This window comes from Maniola jurtina, chromosome 1, assembly GCF_905333055.1.
Source record: "Maniola jurtina chromosome 1, ilManJurt1.1, whole genome shotgun sequence".
Classification (NCBI taxonomy): domain Eukaryota; kingdom Metazoa; phylum Arthropoda; class Insecta; order Lepidoptera; family Nymphalidae; genus Maniola; species Maniola jurtina.
Window position 1 is genome coordinate 14747235 of NC_060029.1, and position 21709 is coordinate 14768943.

The 21709-nt window shown below is 36.6% G+C and overlaps 1 protein-coding gene across 2 annotated transcripts in view; it reads left to right on the forward strand.

Moving 5' to 3' along the window:
* The window catches only part of LOC123868026 (uncharacterized protein C18B11.02c), a 459041-nt gene that overhangs the window by 361724 nt on the left and 75608 nt on the right, over nucleotides 1-21709 (forward strand). Inside the window, exon 1 of one of the 2 annotated variants that reach the window (XM_045910370.1) lies at nucleotides 14705-14887. The exons of the other annotated variant lie outside the window; for it this stretch is intronic. Within the exon in view, the coding sequence (XP_045766326.1) occupies nucleotides 14705-14887 (183 nt within the window). Of the gene's footprint in view, nucleotides 1-14704; nucleotides 14888-21709 lie in introns of those variants that run through there. 2 annotated transcript variants of the gene reach the window in all.

Consider the following 21709-nt stretch of genomic DNA (forward strand, 5'->3'; position numbering starts at 1 on the left):
CTGTAAGTTCGCTAAACGGTGGTGACGCGCTCCCAATTTGCAAACATTATGCTTCGCTTCCTTCGATTTACGATCAACATTTTTTATTTACTCCTTTATTAGCCTTTTTCGTTTCTTGCATTAGGTACCTAATAAGGCTTGCGAGAGATTTCGGTGGGTTAAATTGGATCAAATTTATATCCATATTGTTAAGAGTGGATTATGAAGATAATCACTACCTATGTTATGAATGCGAAAGTGCGTTTGTTGGTTAGTTTGTTGGTTTGTCTTTCAATCATGCCACATAGGATCAACCTATTGACCTGAATTTGAAGACCTGGAGAGACATAGAGTACTTGTATCCCGAATAATCATAGCTTAATCCACGCGGACGAAGTCGCGGGGATCAACCTAGTTGGATTTTAAGTATAAGATAGTTTTTTTTTTCATTTGCATCAGTAAACATCATTTGCATCCCTGAAAATTCTCCATTATTTTGTCAAAGGCATTGGTCAAAGGTGTGGAAGTCTGTTAATCCTCACTTGACTAGCGTGGTAGATATATGACTAAATTCCCCTTCTTCCCTTCTCATTCTGAGGTTGAGATCTATAGAACGCACTTTGACTTAGCTCTGACTTAAGACACTGTTAAAACGAGACAGCGTTATATCGCTAATATAAATCTGTCTCTTTTTAACACAAAGTCAAACTACGCTCTATACCTAGATCTCAGCCAGAGGAGACCCTTGCTCAGGACTGAGCCGCGGCGCCGGTGGGATGATAATAATGAAAGCCGATTCATATACTGAATATTGTTCTTCGATAAGTAGAACCTACTAATCATGTTCGACACGCTAATGATTTTTATTCCCACGTCTTTTAATACCGACAAAACATTCACCAAATGACGCCTATTGTTAGGATGGATGGGATTGGTCGGGAAGCCATAAATTCCGGTCGAATAATCAGCCTATCCAATGTTCTATTCAGCCATATACATACCAAACCTTCAATCGGGTGATTAGGCAATACTTTCTTCCATTCATAATCTGTCAGCTGGCCTCATATCATTTATACACGTGTCCTTACTAAATCAGGTAAGTTCAATAAAAATCATTTTATCCCCTACCCAAAAAATGGGGTGTTATAAGTTTGACGGTGTGTATCTGTGTATCTGTCTGTGGCAGCGTAGCTCCTAAACTAATGAACCGAGTTTAATTTAATTTTTTTTGTTTGAAAGCTGGCTTGATTCAGAGTGTTCTATTCATTATATTCAGAGCTATAATCCAAGAAAATCGGTTTAGCCGTTTGAAAGTTATCAGCTCTTTTCTAGTTACTGTAATCTTCACTTGGGGGTGTTATAAATTTTTAATTTACACTTGTTACGTTTCCATTTGGAAAAGTCGATACGATCCTTTTTAAACAGTATTTGTATTGTAACACAACCTGACATTTTTTAATAAAGGATTCTTATCTATACAGTAGTAAACTACACATTTTTAAACTAAGAATTTTTGACTAATCGCTTTTGCATGGGACTTTGGAGCCTCCGATTACGTTTACAAGTACACGATGTATAAGTGTGCGCCAACGCTGGTGCACTATGTATTCCCTCATTCTTATCTCTGTGATATATTTCCGGTTGTGCCGGATTTGCTCTCTCATCGAGCTATGAGAGTGAGGGAATAGAGAGTTTAACTATTTTTGCGCACAAACTTGTGTACATCTCCCGCAGCAGCTGTCTAATCTCTATGAAGATTCGATCTGAGGGCATTACAAAAGTAGACATTTCACCAATTGTAAGCTACTATTGAACAGGTCGCCATTATGTAACCTGTCGCGCCGAACCGAAGCGATTACATTTTGATTACGTGGCTCATTTGGGATACTGGGAACAATACAATCCCGGATCCACACACAATAATAGGAATCGGCGAACAATATACAGACCCTAATAAAAGGCTGTCAGTATACGAGGTACGAGATAAGAATACCTTCAACCATCTGATAACCAGATCAAGACGTAGTTTTTATGAAACACTAGATAATATGATGCCCACGACTTGGTCCGCGTTTATTTAGGCTTTTAAAATTCCATAGAAACTCTTCGATTTTCCAGGATAAAAGTCACCTATATCACTTTTCAGGTACCTATCTACACCCATGCAAAAATAACATCGACCCGTTGCTCTGTTGCGACGTGATTGAAGGACAAACCAAATACACTTTCGCATTTATAATAATAATTATGGGCAGAGACTAGATGATACCCGTGATTATGATTTACGACTTTGTTAACGTGGATGTAGTTTTTTTTTAAATCCCATGATTCTATACTCTTTGATTTTGCGGGATGAAAGTAGTCTGTCTGTAAAAAGTAGTATAATATATCATATTTTAACTCAATACCTTCATTGTAAGTTGTGTGAATCCTCTATTTTTTTTTTGTTGTTTGTTGTTTTCATTGTCTATCAATATCTACAAAATAAAAATTACGTTTATTTGAATTTAATATATCAGATATTGATCGTCAATATAAAACTATATCAATACTAGAATCAGCCTGTCAGTATTGTCATTGTAGGTACAACACAAATGATAACTCTCAAAAACCATGGATAAGAAATCCAACATCATCATCTAAACGATACCTGTAGGTACTCATAAGTATTCTGATTTCTGATACGATACTAAAATTGCTTTTCATCGTTTCAAATATCACCAGTCCTTTATATTTATAGCTCCAAATAAAATTCTAAAGCACGGCCGATTTGTATGGAACACAATTAAGGTAATTCGACACCAGTATTTAACCTCCCCGCCACAACAGTCGGACCCGACATTGGTGTCCGATGACCGTGTAAATCCTATTGTGGCTGACAATCGATTTAATATACTGGCATTAGGTGATACCCGTGACTTTATCCTCTCATATTGTTGCTCATTATTTTTCCTGGGATAGCTATAGCTGTTTTGGTAGCGGTGATAGTCTAGTGGTTTAGTCATCGGCTGCCTATTCGGAGGTTTGATTCCGGGCACGCACTTTTCTGAGTTAGTACGTTATAACTTAAAAGCATTAAATGTCGCTCGCTTTAATGATGAAGGAAAAGTCGAGGAAACAAAGCATGGCCGATTTGTTTAGAACACAAATTAGGGTAATTCGACACCAGTATTTAACCTCCCCGCCACAACAGGGGCCCGACATTGGTGTCCGATGACCGTGTAAACTGTAAATCCTATTGTGGCTGACAATCGATTTAATATACTGGCATTAGGAGATACCCGTGACTTTATCCCTTTATATTTTTGATCATTACTTTGCGTAGGATATAGTTTTAATAGCGGTGATAGCATAGAGGTTTAGTCATCGACTTCCTATTCATAGGTTCGATTCCGGGCACGCACTTATCTGAGCTATATGTATGCGTTCATTATGCGTTATAATTTGTAACCAATCAAATATCACTCGCTTTAACGATGAAGGAAAACGTGAGGAAACAAAGGTACAAACAGAGGTAGGTATGGCCGATATATTTAGAACACAAATTAGGGTAATTCGACACCAGTATTTAACCTCCTCGCCACAACAAGGGCCCGACATTGGTGTCCGATGACCGTGTAAATCCTATTGTGGCTGACAATCGATTTAATATACTGGCATTAGAAAGATTATGAAACTCATCCTATCAGAATCCATGAAAATCCATAGGTACTTCCATACTAATCTGTCTGTCAGTCTGCTACGCTTTCACGGCTCAACCGCTGAACCGATTTTAATGAAATTTTGTACAGACAGGCTTAGCATACATTCCGGGGAAGGACATAGGCTACTTTTTATCCCGGAAAAACAAACAGTTCCCGCGGGATTCTTAAAGACTCATCCGCTTGACCCATTTTGTATGAAATTTGGTACTGAGGTAGCTTGCGTCCCTGTAATTTACATAGGTAACTCTTTATCCCGGAAAATCAAAGAGTTCCCACGGGATCATTAAAAACACGCGGATAAAGTCGCGGGCATCCTCTAGTACGGATATAAAAAAACTTGGACTGAACTCGGATATTTTTTACTCACTCATCCGATCTCTGATCCAAATCCAAGCCAGTCAGTAGACATCCTTGGCACGGCTTGGGCTCGGCTCGGTCTAGCATAAATCATCCCTCAAACTTATTCTATGGAGATTCTTCAAAGAGACCTTTATCCAATGTCTATCGGATGATGATGTCGACGATATATAATGTTTCTGAGTAACACCTGATACATTTAGATGCATTAAACCATCTTTGAGCTCAAACAAATTCGATTTGCTGAGTAATACGGTACTAACTTTATTCAGACAGCACATTTCCTTTTAAATTACATACGTATAAATTTTATCAAGATCTACTTTGTACGGTCGGCGCCGCTCCGACACGTTTATTTGTCTATCGTTTCGGTTTATAATGAAAGTGATTCATGTACCTATTGATTTACGAGTAGATCAAAGTTTGTATCACTTTATGCGGTTGATATATTGGTTTTTAACCCCCGACCCAAAAAGAGGGGTGTTATAAGTTTGACGTGTGTATCTGTGTATCTGTCTGTGGCACCGTAGCGCCTAAACTAATGAACCGATTTTAATTTAGTTTTTTTTTGTTTGAAAGGTGGCTTGATCGAGAGTGTTCTTAGCTATAATTCAAGAAAATCGGTTCAGCCGTTTGAAAGTTATCAGCTCTTTTCTAGTTACTGTAACCTTCACTTGTCGGGGGTGTTATAAATTTTTAATTTACACTTGTTTATTCTCATTTTGTTTTAGGGATTTTATTCGCTCCAGCAATACACGGGGCTGCAATTACTTATGTTCCTGGCGTAATAATTATTATTAAACTTGCCGATGCTCGCGACTTCGCCCGCGTGGATTTAGGTTTTTCGAAATCCCGTGGGAACTCTTTGATTTTCCGGAATAAAAATTAGCCTATGTGCTAATCCAGGATATTATCTATCTTCATTTCCAGCCAAATCCACCCAGTAGTATTTGCGTGAAGGAGTAACAAACATACACACACAGACATACACACAAACTTTCGCCTTAGTATAATGCTGAGTGATAGATGTTTTCAAAAGAGCAACTTCCGAGTTAGTTCTTATTCATAAAACGTACGATTTGGTCTTAGGGTCTCCTCTAAAATTAATGGGTCTAAGGCTCCTTTGTAAAAAAACTGACAAAATGTGCAACGACTATATTATTATTTACCCCATAGGATGATGACGATACGTTAAATTGAGGCAGTGTGACGGCATCTCTAGTCTCTGGCCTACTGCATACAAAATATTGCAAGTAAAACAACTTTTTCAAAAATATTTTCTAAACTCTAATAATAATTGATTAAGGGATCAAAGACACGCATTATTTAAATATTCATTTCATATTCTTATTAAAGTACAGATAAATAATCATCGCAAAAGATAAAAATAACGCTAAAATAAAAAGTGAAAAAAAAAACTAAAAGGACATGGTAGTTTCTTTTAAATAACATAAATGTTTTCTCCGACAGTTATCTAAACGCAATAAAAAAAGCTGTAAATATTTCTTATCCCCGTTTACGAGGGTCGCATAAATGGAAAAAAAACTATAAAACAGGTGTAAAACACATTTTATTGAGCCCTTTTCATTCGCTGATTTCTAACATTTTCCATGTCTATAACTATGGGAAATAAAACCAGAGTAACTAAATTTAAGTAAGTATTTATTCAAAATAACTTTATATTACAATCCAACTGATTTGAAATGATATTGATAATAACTATAGATACAGGGGAATAAAAAGCAGTGATAACCTAGTGAGCAAATTTTTTTTTTTCTAAAAACTAGGTAGCCTAGGTCCACGAAGTTATAGATAGATTATAGATTTTGCACTCCTAATACCTATTTGAAGCAAATACCCTAAGTACATATTGCTATCTCACTTCGACTATCAAACTCGAGCGAAAAGTTTGACACCAGAGCGAGAGGTCGGATACCATAATGTCTGACTACTTGCTCAAAGGCAGTAGAAGTGACATAGAGGTAAGTAGATATTTGCTTCAAATAGGTATTAGGAGCACATGAGTAGATATAGGATATAGGAGTGGATATTATATAGGTACTCTTGTGTTAGGAGTACTTGGGTACGAACTCCATTTAACCAATAACTTCGTGCTCAGCCTATAAGCAGAATAAGACAATTTCACGTTATTGAATTATACGCTACTTATCGATTTTTTTCACAGATGTCTTGTATGATATTATTCATCTTAATAAATATTAATTTAACAACATTTTTCTCTGTCTTGTCACGTCATGTTCACTTCTTTTGTCTACGTTAATATAAATAGTTTGCGTGTCATTGTGTCTTGAGTGTTTTTTCATTATATTTAAATTTACCAGCATCCGATATGCCAATCAAAGTCTGCGGGACAATTCGAAGCGTACCAAAAAACTTTAGGTATATTATTTTTAGACATCAATGAAATTCGATATCTTGATTAAAGCTATTTTAAGCTGGTTAATTAAAACTTCTCAATCTTCGTGTAAATATGATAATATATCGGCATTCATTGTAAGGTAGCAAAAATAAAAACAGGTGTCTTTAATACCGGGATAGCGTAAGTGATTTTTAGAAACTAGCCATCGATGCCGTGAAAAGATCATCAGAATCATTATCATCTTCATGATACAAAGTTGCGCTTGCCAAGTCAAGGCTACTGACACAAACATGGCGCAGGGATTAAAAATACGGTACATTACCACAGTATAATAATGAGTCCAGATAAGAAAAATAAAAATAGCACGAAAGGTAGTATAAACGGTGCCTTGGGGTTCTATATTTTGCTTGTGAATTAACATATTGAACACGTAGCGTATAAAGGTGCATTTAGACATTCGCACGAGTGCTCGAGTGCTGAGATTCGTTCGCACATTCGTCTCCCGTTCTCGTCTCGCACTCACGTAGTGATGAGATTTTGCGTTATTAACGCGCTCTTACTCGATGACCTTAGAGAATATTTACAAAACTAGAAGCGTCATTACGAACAGAAACGTTTGTGGGCTGCAACTATAATTTCATAGATTAATTATGACAGCTTCTTAGAAAACGATTTTTGTTTAAAATAGAACTTCTATAGATACGTACTAATTTAGTCCAATGCGTTACAGAATATAAAAAAAAAACATAATAGATAAAAATGAATCGTTAATTATTAAAATAGTGGAACGAAATACTGAATAAAATTCGCACGCTGCTATTTCCTCGCCCTCAGTTTCGTGTCAAAAAGACTAAAACTGGTCATGACGTTTAATCGTAACTTCGTCTATCGCATCATCGTGAACGTTGACGGCGAGTGATGAGGCGGGTGAAAGGCGAATATGTAAATGCACGGTAAGACGTTTCCAGATAAAGAAGTGTAGGTGTCAAGACACTTCCGTACCAGGGAAAACGCAAATCAGCGACAATTTATACCGACATAGATACCGGTATTTACTTATTCCCTGTTTAACTAAACATAATGTGTTACTAGTTAGATATTCGAGGTGTCATGTTTCTTCTGTGACTGGTAATAAATTGGAACCTCATAGGTTCTCTGATAAAAGACAAGTTATCTACTAGTGGTTTGTCAGTAAGTTATGCTTATGAATTATTATGACATAGAGATTTAATCTCTGCATATTAGGTAATATGCCGAACTTGGCCAGTGTGTGTTAAATTCCCATCTATATTCCATAACAATGACCCTAATCCAATTCCATGAATAGAATGTTTGTCTGTTCGTTACACATGCATCATAAATCAACAATGTGTGAACATTGTGGACCGTCTTCAATATGAGTCGAGCGTGACCTTACATCGGACCACGTAATTTTCTTTGTTAAATCTTGGATGTAGCTCAAGACCTCATATTTTTATAGGGTTAAAATAGTTGGCCGTAAACATGACACAATCTTTCTTGACTACTTATGTTTAATTTAGATAAGGCAAGGTTTTTAAATCATTCAAGAAAAGTTGAATATCTATGTAGATTGGTCAAAAGTTTTTTTTTATTCAGATATAAGTTATTCCTTGATTGTGATCTCATCTGGTGATAAGTGATGATACAGTGTAAGATGGAAGTGGGCTAACTCGGAATTGGTATTTCACTTAAGGGCCGATTATTCAATAGTCAAATAACTTTTATCTGAGGAATAATGACGTATTGACTGAAAAATCGGCCCTAAAACAGTTAATTCCACGGTTTTCCTATTATTGACATAATTGTAACTAGTCGTTGGTATACACCGTAACATCCCTAAAGACGTTGAAAGTCTCTGAAACTATAATTATCAGTTATTAAATTATTGAGCAGATAACTTATTACTTTCGCCTTGTTTGACAAAATAAAATGGTCTTCAGAAAAGCTTTATTAGGTACTCGAAAAAGAAATTGTGAAAAATAGAACATCAATTCCCGATAGAGCATTCTGGTAGATCGACCTTTTAGCGTTCAATTATAGAGACCTTTTCTCAGTTGGGACTAATTTATTTATTTGTCTTAGTACAGCAATATGCCAAGACCACCAGACGTTACTTATTTTCTGATAAGCAAAATGGTTTTTTATTTTTTACTAGCTGATGCCCGCAGCTTCGCCCGCGTGGATTGGTCAGATCCCCTGCAGCATCAGGATTGAAGAGTTAGACTCCAAACTTTTTATGAAACAATGTCGCGAAGTTCCTCTATCGATTAAAAAAGAAATGACGCAAATCGGTTCAGAAATCTCGGAGATTTCGGTGTACATAGGTAGAAAAACACAACTCCCTTTTTGAAAGTCGGTTAAAAAAGTAGCCTATTTTACTCCCTGGTCAATTCTCTACTTGTCTGTGAAAACCCCGTCAAAATCCGTCCAGCCGTTCCGAAGATTAACCTTTTCAAACAGACAGACAGACAGACAGACAGACAAAAATTTTAAAAACGTGTGATTCAGTGTTGGTATCGTTCAAATAACCATATGAGCTTAATATGAGGTAGTTATTTCGAAATTACAGACAGACACTCCAATTTTATTTATTAGTATATAGATTCACATACAAGTTAGCCCTTGACTGCGATCTCACCTGGTGGTAACTGGTAAGTGATGTTGCAGTCTAAGATGGAAGCGGGTTAACCTGGAAGAGGTGGGGCAGTTTTTTTAAATCCATACCCATTTAGTTACTACGCGGCATGTTACCGATAGATTGGTAACTAGCCACGGCCGAAACCTCTCTATTATTATGTGTGGAATAAAGAAGTATCAGCTGCTAAAGGATTTTTTAGGCATTTATATTACTCAAGTATATATGGATGTTTTTGTTTATAATTGCTTTCTTTTTAACCCCCGACCCAAAAAGAGGGGTGTTATAAGTTTGACGTGTGTATCTGTGTGTCTGTGTGTCTGTGTATCTGTGTATCTGTGTATCTGTGTATCTGTGTATCTGTGTATCTGTGTATCTGTGTATCTGTCTGTGGCATCGTAGCGCCTAAACGAATGAACCGATTTTAATGTACTTTTTTTTGTTTGAAAGGTGGCTTGATCGAGAGTGTTCTTAGCTATAATCCAAAAAAATTGGTTCAGCCGTTTAAGAGTTATCAGCTCTTTTCTAGTTTTCTTGTAGAAAAGAAGGTTAGATAACCGTTAGGTTCATAATATTATGTCAATTGACAAATGTCAAGCTGTCAAGATGGACGTTGCCTAGATACATAATTATTTATTTGAAAATGATGTTTTGGAAAACTCAGATACTTTGTCGGGGGTGTTATAAATTTTTAATTTACACTTGTTAACAAAAACCGCCTACCTTTTGTAAATATTTTCCTCCTTCGCTAATCATCCCACAGCCTCTTATGAAAATTAACGTCCTTTTGAACACAAAAGCTATGTTTTGTCGAAGGAATGCCTTTTGGCTAAGATATTTCTTCCAGACGTGACAATGGTACTCCTTGACAAAAGCGCCATTTTCCGTGAAGAATTTTGCGTAAAAGCGCAAAAGAAATGACGACAGATAAGAAGAATAAAAGTTTTGATAAGGAAAATAGATTGTAAACAACACTGACGTGATTCAATACGACCAAATTATAAGGTAAACCTTTATATTTATATGAAAGATAGTGATGCTAATTTAGTTATTTACAAAAACTTATGATAACTTGTAGGCATCTCGCGCGCTAGCATAGTGTCTAAGGCTTAGACCTATAGAGCGCATTTTGAATTTGCTGACGACACTGTTAAAACGAGACAGCGTTTTACCGCCTGTATAAAATGTCTCGTTTTAACTGAAAATTAAGTCTAAGCAAAGTCAAAGTGCATTTCAACCTTAGACCACTTATTGGCCGCATTAGATCAATGGGATGATTCCCTAACTCAATGTCTAACACTGAATGATAGCCACCGAGCTCATTTGACATTTTTAATCCATTGAAGGTTTTCCACGAAATATTATTTTAATATCACTCAGTGAATAGAACCAATTGTTATTTTTTCTATGATGGAACGGAACCCTTCTTGTGCAAGTCCAACTCGCACTTGTCCAGTTTTTTTTTTTCAGATACTCCCCGTCTTCGTTTATTTACATGCCAGAAACCGTGTAACTGACAATTTTCCTTGGGATTTCCGCTTCGATAAAGGCGGATTCTGCGCGGAATTCCTTTGATCTATGAGATAATGATCCACATGTTGCGATCGGGAAATATCTTTCGACAAATGTATTCAGTTGGTTTAGTAGGTTTAGTATAAGATTTTACATCTCGCCAACATTCATAGAATTCGAAAACGTAGAAACACTAACGTCAAAGCAAAATAGATCTTAACGTAACTTTTTAAGGTTCAAATTAGTTCATTCATCTGCCATCGGTGCCCCAAACTGAAACGTAAAACAAAAATCATTAGTACCAGTATAGAGTGAACGGAAAGTACTTTAGTATAACTATCGGAACAGTTTAAGGTGAAAACAAATTACCAGACGAGGCTGACAGCCGCGAATTATATATCTGGATAATACATTGTACACTGAACCACAATGAACTGTGAAAACTACCGGATGTACTCATAAGTCGCAGACGTTACCTTGAGATCTCCGACGCCCGAGAGATGTCTCGCAGGCCGCGTCCCAAACTACTGCGCACATTTATCAGTCTGGCTGTCAGCCGCGGCCTATGGACGCGTCCCATAGTTGGTTTCCTAAACAGACCTAAAGATTAAAGGGACTTAAATTCTCTTTATTTTTGGTCAGACTCGATGCTTAGAACAACGGAGTGTAGGCACAATTAACTCTGAAGCAGTGAAGTAGTGTTTCGATACTCGAAATCTATCGACGTTGCAATGTTGAAATGTGTAAACTTGTACTAAGCCTGCAGCATTTGTGTAAATCGTGTAAGTATATCCGATACGTAGAAACGAACGTATTTTACACGTCTCCTATAAATAATTTGTAGCTTAGCACTTAGTAGAACTGATGATCGTTTAGCAATAAGATTGTACTCGTTGCTAGTTTCAGCTACGTAATATTATGTTTAGCTGGTAATATACTATGGTTATGGCTGGTAATATACTATATTATGCCATGGTTATCGGAGGTTTCTCTTTTAAAATCTTTAATTTAAGGGTGTTTATATTGCTGTGTATCAGCTTTATCTTTCAAACACAATTAGGTCCAGCAATTTTGCTTACTTACTCTGTAATAATTTAAACAAATTGCATGCTCCGTCAGAGTTGAAGTTGGCTAATAAACTGTTAAGAAGGGTCTCTCTGTCACTCGCTCCATACAAACGTAGTTCCAATTTCATTTGAATATTAAGCAACCAAAGTCCATGAAATTTTGCAGACATATTCTAGAAACTAATATCTATGCCTGTGATTTTTCAGATTTTTGTTAAAATATTCGGTTTCAAAGTTACGCGGTCTTAAAAATTCACATACAAATCTTTGAGCTCCTGTAATTTTGAAACTACATATTTTTAGAAAAATCTAAAACACCACAAGCACAGGTATTAGTTTCTAGAATATATCTGCAAAATTTCATAGACTTTGGTTGCTTAATCTTCAAATGAAATTGGAACTACGATTGTATGGAGTAAGTGACGGAGAGAGCCCTGTTACATACACTGTTATACCTGGTCGGTCTCTACGCAGCATCCCACCGGAACGGAGTAACTAGCCATCGCCATAATCTCCCACCATACCTGACCAGAGACCACATAGAAAATATACTTGAATCCCCAAACTGCCCCTGCCAGGAATTGAACCCGGGAGCTTCCACTTATAAGATCACAGCGCTCACCACTGTGCCAGGGAGGTCGTCAAAATTATATGTGACAGCACAGACATCACAGTTGGGGTTTTGTCTGTTTGAATGTGGCCTGTTCTAAGCATGTAGACCAGCACCACATACGAGTATTTCCTTTTCATTCCCGTATAACTGCTCCAAATCGGTGACTTTGTTAAACTAACGCGGCCTTTTCTCTTTTCACTTATGTGATTGCAGTCTCGAGTACGACGTGATATAACAAAGGCTAACGCATCATCGAATATTTAAAAAAAATGGGTTAGCAAGAAATCAGCTTAGAAAACTCAGACTTAGTCTAACGATTTATATTGTGTCTAATAATAGCAATCGTCACACGAACACGGCGGAAGCACATGACTTGTCAATGGAAAATTGGCTTGGAAAATTATACGTCTCAGTGTAGACAGCGTCCTTGGTGTCGCTTGGTGCTGACATGCTTCAAAATAAATGAGCGTGTACGAAAACTGTCGGAAAAATGTTCGACGGCTTTATGCATCTTCTGGAGAAGTTCCAGTTTGTGGAAAAATGAATGAGAAAAATGTAAGCGTTGATACTTAAGTATCAAACAATTAACGTGCGTTAATACAGATTCCCAATTTTATCATTGCTTGAAAAAATCTATAACAAACTGGATTTTCACATTTATTAAATTTTTACTATAGTTCGAAAAACTGATAGACTAGATAGAAAGGACCCCGGATGGATTCGAAACTAGTCGGGAATAGTTACGTCTAAATACGTGAGTATAGCGCTAACAATCTATACTGCTTACTGCTACTTTAGCTTGCTAATCCCTTGAGCTATGCTTGGAGTTACTCTACGTTATGAAATCATAATTGAAGAGATCCGTAGGAAAACCAGAGTAACCGACTTAGCTGAACGGGTTGTGAAATTGTAGTGGCAATGGATAAGGCACATAAATAGTTAGAAAACACGATACGTTGGAGTTCCAAGGTGCAGGAATGGCGACTTCGTACCGGAAAGTTCAGTCTTGGAATACCTCACACTAGCTGGATAGACGATACCTAACGAGTCGTAGAAAGCCGCTGGATTCAGGCGGCACAAGACAAGACAGTGGCGGGTGGAAGTCCTTACAAGAGATCTCGTAGGAACTTCCACGCGACACTGATAATGGTTTAAAATACCTACCTATGCAGCGAGGTATAACTCGAGAAATTTAACAAAAATGTTTTTTCATCTTTCGCTTTTCATTCCAGTGGTACCCTAAAATTTATGCCGCTACAGATTTCTCTAATTAGCTCTAAGTGTTAAGCCATACAAACAGACGGCTGACTGTGTTTCTTGTTTTACGATTTGTATGTAATATTTGCAGCCCAAGTATAATCAATGCGACAATGCTTCTCGTGGCTTTTTGATAAGCAAAACGTTGCAAAACAAAAGTCTCAAGAGAGATATGCCCGTACTCTGGCAGTTGGAGCTGAGTTTTGTAGCAGACTTTGCCAGAATTGCCGCGAACCGTTTCGGATAGAGCTTACTTATACTACTTTTTTTTTACTTTTACAGCACTATGCGTTCTGATAACATTTGATTCATAATACCTTAATGTTTCTAGTGCCATCTATATCATCCACAGATTTACCTACTTTTTGTATTTATTAAATTCCATTAATTGAAAAGAATTTTTAAACCTCCAGCCCGAAGTCTTGCATCAGTAAATTAAATAGGTATTTAAAATTTTATAATAGTTACAATTAGGTGATACCCAGGACTGTATCTGCGTGGATATTGGTTTTTATACATCCCGTGGGAACTTTCAGTTACTTCAAGGAACTTTCAGTCAAATCGGTTCAGTCATTATGGCGTAAAGTGGTGACAAACGTCTAACCTTTCATGTTCACAATATTATTTGGTAATCAGATATCAGGAATTAGGATACAATACCAAGTGACCAAAATGAATTGTGACTATCATCTATAATATACTATGACCTCCTACTATTCTGAGAGAAACGCTTTCCGAGCTCTCTTCGTATTTTTTGATTTGATTCTTTATACTAGCTGATGCCCGCGACTTCGTCCGCGTGGATTTAGGCTTAAATTTCATACAAATCGGTTAAGCAGATGGGTCTTTAGGAATCCCGTGGGAACTCTGTGATTTTCCGGGATAAAAAGTAGCCTATGTCCGTCCCCGCGATATAAGCTAACTCTGTACCAAATTTCATCAGAATCAGCTAAACTGTTGGACCGTGAAAAGGTAGCAGACAGACAGACAGACACACTTTCGCATTTATAATATTAGTATAGTATATGGATTTCTGACTTATTTATTTTTCTTTGTCCTCAGGTACATGTGAATGTGAAATACCATTCCCAAATGTGGAAGTGTCGATAGTGCAGTGGTTGTGTTGATGTGGCTGGTCGGAAGGCGATCGAGCTGGCGTGGTACGGGGGTGGGGGGGCGATGCAGGCGGGGGGCGGCTGGTTCGTGCCGTGGACTATGGGGGTGCAGAAGTTTGCGGTCGCCTTGCCCATGGGTGGCGTAGTGCCGCTCGTGCCTCCCATGCTGGCGGCCTTACCGCCAGCTCCACCGCCCTTGAGACTCATCGCACCGCCTTTACCACACCAGTCCCAGTCCGGAAGAAAGGTAAGCAACGGCGGGTAACACACACACAACTTTGGTTAGCCGTTAGGATTTTGTTTTACTCAGATACAAGTTAGTCCTTGACTGCAATCTCACGTGGTGGTAAGTGATGATGCAGTCTAAGATGGAACCGGGCTAACCTGGAAGGTGTATGGCAGTTTTTGTTAGACCCATACCCCTTTGGTTTCTACACGGCATCGATTATGCTTGACTATGCCACAGATGCCTTTCGCATTGACTGAAGAAATTAACAGAGACGCTATAATACCATCTCACTAAAGCTAGGATACTGCATAGAAATCCAACATCAATGTTTGAAGAAGACGGGAGCCGTTTAGTTCATGCCATGAACTATGGGAATGCAGGCGGTCGCTTTGCCTATAGGTGGCATTGTACCGCTTGTTCCTTCTGGAAATTATAGATTCAATAGTAAATGACAAATATTTTCACCTACACATCATTAATTAGATGTCCGAGTTTGTGCTTAAAATGGCTATCGAATACTTTTCTTTCTAAAATCTTTCTTTGAACAATATGGTCAAGCCTTGGTCCAATCTGAAGTACTTATCTACTCGTAAATAATATTCTATGAAATTATTTTATTCTTGAAATTGAACGAGAATACTTGTGTTGAAGAGCAGAGCTATACCAAAATAAGGAACGAAAACAATTTGGCCTCTGTCAGGAGCAAATAGAATAATAGAAAGGAAGTCGCCACTTGATAAGGGTTAAAATATTACCGAACTCATATAACCTGAACCTTAATAATATTCTTATGTAAGTAGACGTTTTTTTCCTCTTTTGTATAGTTTGCTGTGAAAAAGCTTTTGTTATTCCGATTTTATAATGTGAGTTAAAAGTCTTGAATACCTTATCCTCATGATCAAACTATCACCGGCCCACTAATGAGCACATCCTCTCATAATGGCTTTGGGCCATATTACGCCACGCTGGCCCAGTGGGGATTAGCAGATTTCACACATATTTGAGAACATTATGAAAAACTCTCAGGTATGCAAATTTCCTCACGATGTTTTGCTTCACCTTTAAAGCAAGTGATATTTAATTGCTTAAAACGCACTTAACTCTGAAAAGTTAGAGGTATAAGCCGGGGATCGACTTCAGATCTCCCGACCTCCCGAATAGAAGGCAAACGTTTTTTGGCTTCTCTCGCTGCGCTCGCGCTCCTGTAAATAGGTAAATTTCCACTAACCAGATACATACTTACATCATCAAGTCGAGCAAAAGTTTTTTTTATTCAGCTAAGGCCCTAATAAAACCTCTCCTGAAATCAATTCGCGGCTACGGCTTTGGACTATTTCTAGTATTTTTCTGCACCGTCATAAATATGTTTCTGGTATTATTGTGTTTGAAACAAGTGTAAATTAAAAATTTATAACACCCCCGACAAAGTGTTTGAGTTTTCCAAAACATCATTTTCAAATAAATAATTATGTATCTAGGCAACGTCCATCTTGACAGCTTGACATTTGTCAATTGACATAATATTATGAACCTAACGGTTATCTAACCTTCTTTTCTACAAGAAAACTAGAAAAGAGCTGATAACTCTTAAACGGCTGAACCAATTTTTTTGGATTATAGCTAAGAACACTCTCGATCAAGCCACCTTTCAAACAAAAAAAAGTAAATTAAAATCGGTTCATTCGTTTAGGCGCTACGATGCCACAGACAGATACACAGATACACAGATACACAGATACACAGATACACAGATACACAGATACACAGACACACAGATACACAGATACACACGTCAAACTTATAACTCCCCTCTTTTTGAGTCGGGGGTTAATAAAATGCCGCACAGGATTGTCACTATTATAAACGCAATTTTATTTTTCACTCCAAATAACTATCATACACACCTGCTAGCTGCTTGCTACCTTTAATGGTAAGATCGCATTAAAGTTATGTCCATGACATCCCGTCTTGGAATGTTTGTTTAAGATGTTTAGCTTTTTATACCCTTTCTTGGAGGACATATTTTTTTGGACCCTTTCTTGGAGGACAATAATTTTTAGGGTTCCCTACCAAAATGGTAAATAAATAATCTTATGGTGACACTTAAGTCTGTCTGCCTGTTCGTCCGTCCATCTATCCGTCTGTCCATCCGCGTCCGTCCGTCCATCCATCCATCTGTCACACCTGCTTATTTCAGTAACACCTTAGGCTATGAACTTGACATCCGATAGGACCAAGACTATTACTAGGACATCCACTAGGACAACAAGAACTTATGGAAATATACCTATACGGTATAAGTTGGAAATATGTATAGTCTAGTTTTCAAAGTATTTAGTCAGGGCCGGCTTAGTTACTTTAACCCAGATTTGACCTTACCTTTACCTATACCTTTGACTTAACGACCATGTAGATAAATAACCATTTTGTTTTCTATAGTCTGGATCATTATCGGTTCTTCTCGGTAGGAACAGCATTCCGAACCAGTGGTAGATTATTTTGACGATTCAAAAGCACTTGTAAAAGTTTAATTGAATAAAAATAATTTGAATTTGAATTTGAATTAGGTATCTGCTTATAATCAGTTTCAGTTGTAATAGCAATAATAGGTACACTTACCTATGACTCAATTATTTTTATGTTATATTTAAATTTAACGTATATTTAAATGTAACGAAAACAAATACATTAATTAAAACAAACAAAATACGTCGACAAAGAGCAAGTGATAAAAAATCGTTAACGATAATTACAAGCCATCGATTCAAAGCTAAAAGGATTCTTACACGCCATGAAGAAACCAAATAGAAATAAATACAAAGCTAATGACATCTTTAACGGCTAATTTATTACTTAATGAATATGCTGGCGTCTATTGTAAAAACGTTCGACCCGCCCGCCCGTTTGTTTTATTGATAACATTGATACGAGTTTTTAAATTATAGATACACAGTTACTTAGAGAAGTAACATCTACTAAGAGTACATTTACTTATACAAGACGAAAAGATACATGTGCTGATTGATTTAAACTCCTCACTCAAAATAAGTAATGCTGCTTGGTTATAATCAAGCTGATTTTTACAACTTAACTAATTGGCGAGTATTTTTATGAGAACTGCGCTTGACTGCAATCACACCAAATAGAACAAAATGATGCAACCTAAGGTGTAGCGCACCTGCCTAAAAGGTACTTAGTTATTCTTCTTTTGGATGAACCAATAGCAAGTGGGGGAAACAAAAGCCGAAAGGAAATTCTGTATTCTAGCAGTGCATATTAGAATAGAAACGAGGAAGCAAACCGCTTTGTACCAGCATTGTATCTATATCCCAGCATGGATCATTATTTTGACAAATAACATGATTTAGCAGAAAAAATTAAAGTAAGGAATACTTATTTTTCCATTTTGCCTTTTAGTTGTGTCAAATTAGCACTTAGCACTTCGCCAGTATCAGTTTTATAACTTTAGTTTATGCGAACTCTCACGCGTATCTGTATATCTCGGTATTTGTATATCAATGGTCGTAATACTATTTTTTTTTGTCTTCAACCCTGCATTGTTGGTGGGCACGTGGTTTAAAATTAATCCGTCTAAAATTAACATGTTCCTTAATCAATGTCTGTTCTCCGTCCCACTTTAATAGTGGTATTTAAGTTATAAATCACTTAGTAATTGCTGAGATGCTGCGTTTAAGATCATCGGTTGTTACCCCGAGAGACAGCTGATAAATAATGTAGGTGGTAATTACGTTAAATTTATTTTAATTATTTTCGAAACTACATTTCATTTGTTTAAAAATATCACTCTTAGTTGTACTAAATGTTGCAAATTTTCTAAATGTTTTACGCTAGAAATACCTGAATGCATACCTGGCTTCACAACGAATAAAGCTTTAGCTCGTAGCTTTAGTCTTAAGTTTACGTAGGTACGTAATTAATTATCACACAAATCATCTTACATATCTAACAATTCTGACCAGCAAAAGGTGTACAATATACTTTGAATAAATGATTTTGAGTTTGAGTTAGAGGTTAAATAAATAATTTAAATCTTATCGTAGATTTATTATCATTTCTACATCTCGTCTGTTTTTTGTCATTTTACAACTTTGCTGCTATATTAACATCGTTAAAATTCGGCATAAACAGATTATTTTATATTCTGGAGATTTCTAAAGCAATTATATCGAGGAAAAATATTTTAAGCCCTGGTAAAAACAGTTTTTTGCGCAGACAAAATTTCAAGCAACAGTTAATAATGGCGGTATTAGAAGTTTATAATAATGACTACTTTGTCGAAAAATTTGTATGTCAGGATTTCCTTATTGGATAAGTACTCTGTATTGTAAACATCTCTCATCAAACATCATATATTCAAACAAATAAATCATATCCTTTCATTTCAATGTCGTAACTACTGTTATTATTCATTAGAGTGAAGCTAATTGATTCATCCGAATCAACAAAGAGACAATATTTTATCATTTCGTTGTAAGTCGTGCCAATAAACAAAATGATTCAAGGTCGCGTCGCTTCTATTTCTTCTTTTGCTCGCGCCGAGCAAAGGAAATAAAGGTAATTTCAATTAATGTTAATTGAACCGAGAAATGATATAAAACAAGGCCTTCTCATATAAAAGCGAAAAAATTACTTATTACTATTTTTATTGCGAGAAATTACATTTATTATTACGTGAAGAAGTTCGTTTTAATACTTTAAGTTGCACTTTTTATGCCTCTTTCTAGACTTAATGTATGGACTCAGCTGAAAGTTTTTCGCCCATCTCTTGGTCTATAAATTGCCCGCAAATTAGTGCTACAGGCATTTACTGCCGAATACTTGGTTTAAGTGGACCTCTATATATGGAGATGTTTTGCAATCTTTGTCTCACACTTAAGGACTGAAATTCTTTAAATTAAATGATTTTCAACGAATGTACCTAGAGATTCTTTTCATATCTTTTGTAGAGTAGGTAGGTACCTTCCTTTTTAACTAAAATTTACTAACTCGAGAGTAAATATATTTTTTATTCAGTGTTTGCCAATTCAAATTAAATTGAATAAGCCTTCGAGGTAGATTTTTCTGACTTACATAATATCATCGTAACGACCAAATTGTAAGTTTTTGAGTAAACAACTTGTTTACTAAAGTACCCGTTTCTGTAAACATTGTTTGGTGAACTAAAGTTATAAAATGGTTCAATTTGGTCTGTGGTATTTTTCCATACATATTGTCATCAAAACTATATTATTTTAAAACCTTATATCTCAGTTTTACCAATCAATACTAACGTAACTATTACTAGGCACCCATTCCACCCAGTGGGTGTACGACTAGTAGTACTACGTAAAGCGTTGTCCTTGTCCCGCTAGATATACGTATAACGCTGTCCTTGTCAATAGTAGATGATTAAATCTGTTCGCTTTTATGAAGTGTCGGGGTTGTGGTCTCAAGGCACGTAGAGGTGAAATTTCGAGTCTACCCTCATCATTTGACGATTTTGTGTAAATTGAAATGGTAAATCAAGTCTCTTTACATAGATAAATAATGATAGCTGATTGTTTTCGGCGTTTGATCTCGAACCATTAATTGGCCAATAAAATTTAATTAATAGCTTGCTTACATTCAGTATTTGTGAATCGGAGTTGGCAATAAATTAGCAATTTAGTTTATTCTGTACTAAATTAAAGACACTGGAATAAAAGTACATTTTTACGAGATAATTTTTAACTACTTTATCTTACTTTGTAACTAAATCTTACAAATTTTTAACTAAATAAAAACTCAGCCTGGAACTTTTTAAGTTAGTCCGTCTTTCTATTGTTGAAAACCGTATGAAAATCTGTACAGTAGTTTCTGAGATTATGCGTAACCAACACAAACTCTGCTCGTGACGAGCAATCATAGAAAAATAGGGCTACCTGCGTCAAATGTACTAACATTTGACCAACATTTGACGCCTGCCAGTTACGTCGACGCCTCGTCATTTTCATAGAAGTTCCCTAAACTGTCGTGAACTGTACGGTGACGTCTATGACGAAAACAATGGCGACTTCAATGACGAACACGAATGAATGAAACGGTTTACAAAATCCATACTAATATTTTTTATATATAAATGTGAAAGGTGTCTGTCTGTCGTGTGTCTGTCTATCTGCTACCTTTTCACGACCGAACAGTTTAACCGATTCTGACGAAATTTGGTACAGGGTCAGTTTATATCCCGGGGATGGACATAGGCTACTTTTTATCCTGGAAAATCAAAGCATTCCCATGGGATTCCTAAAGACCCATTCGCTTAACCGATTTGTATTAAATTTGGTACTGAGGTAGCTTACGTCCCTGTTATTGAGATAGGCAACTTTTTATCCCGAAAAGTCAAACAGTTCCTTCGGGATCTTTAAAAACCTAAATCCACGCGGACGAAGTCGCGGGCATCCTTTAATGACACATAAATGGCTAAAGTACAAAGTAGGCAAGTAACTACTTATCGTAGACAGTTTTTTGAAAAACAAAACAAAGATGTCCTATATTAATAAGATTCAACACTACCAATCATTGGTTAATGCTGGGACCTAGTCTTATTTGCTGCTAAATAGCCTCATTATTAACAAGCAAAACAAAACTATAACCTTCAAACTATAGCGTTGAGTTTCGAATTGAAGTGGCAAAAAAGATTATCAGATAAAAAATAAGGACATGCTGTGGGAATATCATCACGATAGTTATTGAAACCTGTACCACTCGATGACATGCCCATATAAGGTAACGGGTTTAACGCATTACTGTCACGTTAATTTAAAGCGGTTCAAATTATATATCCTTTTATAGACACACTAG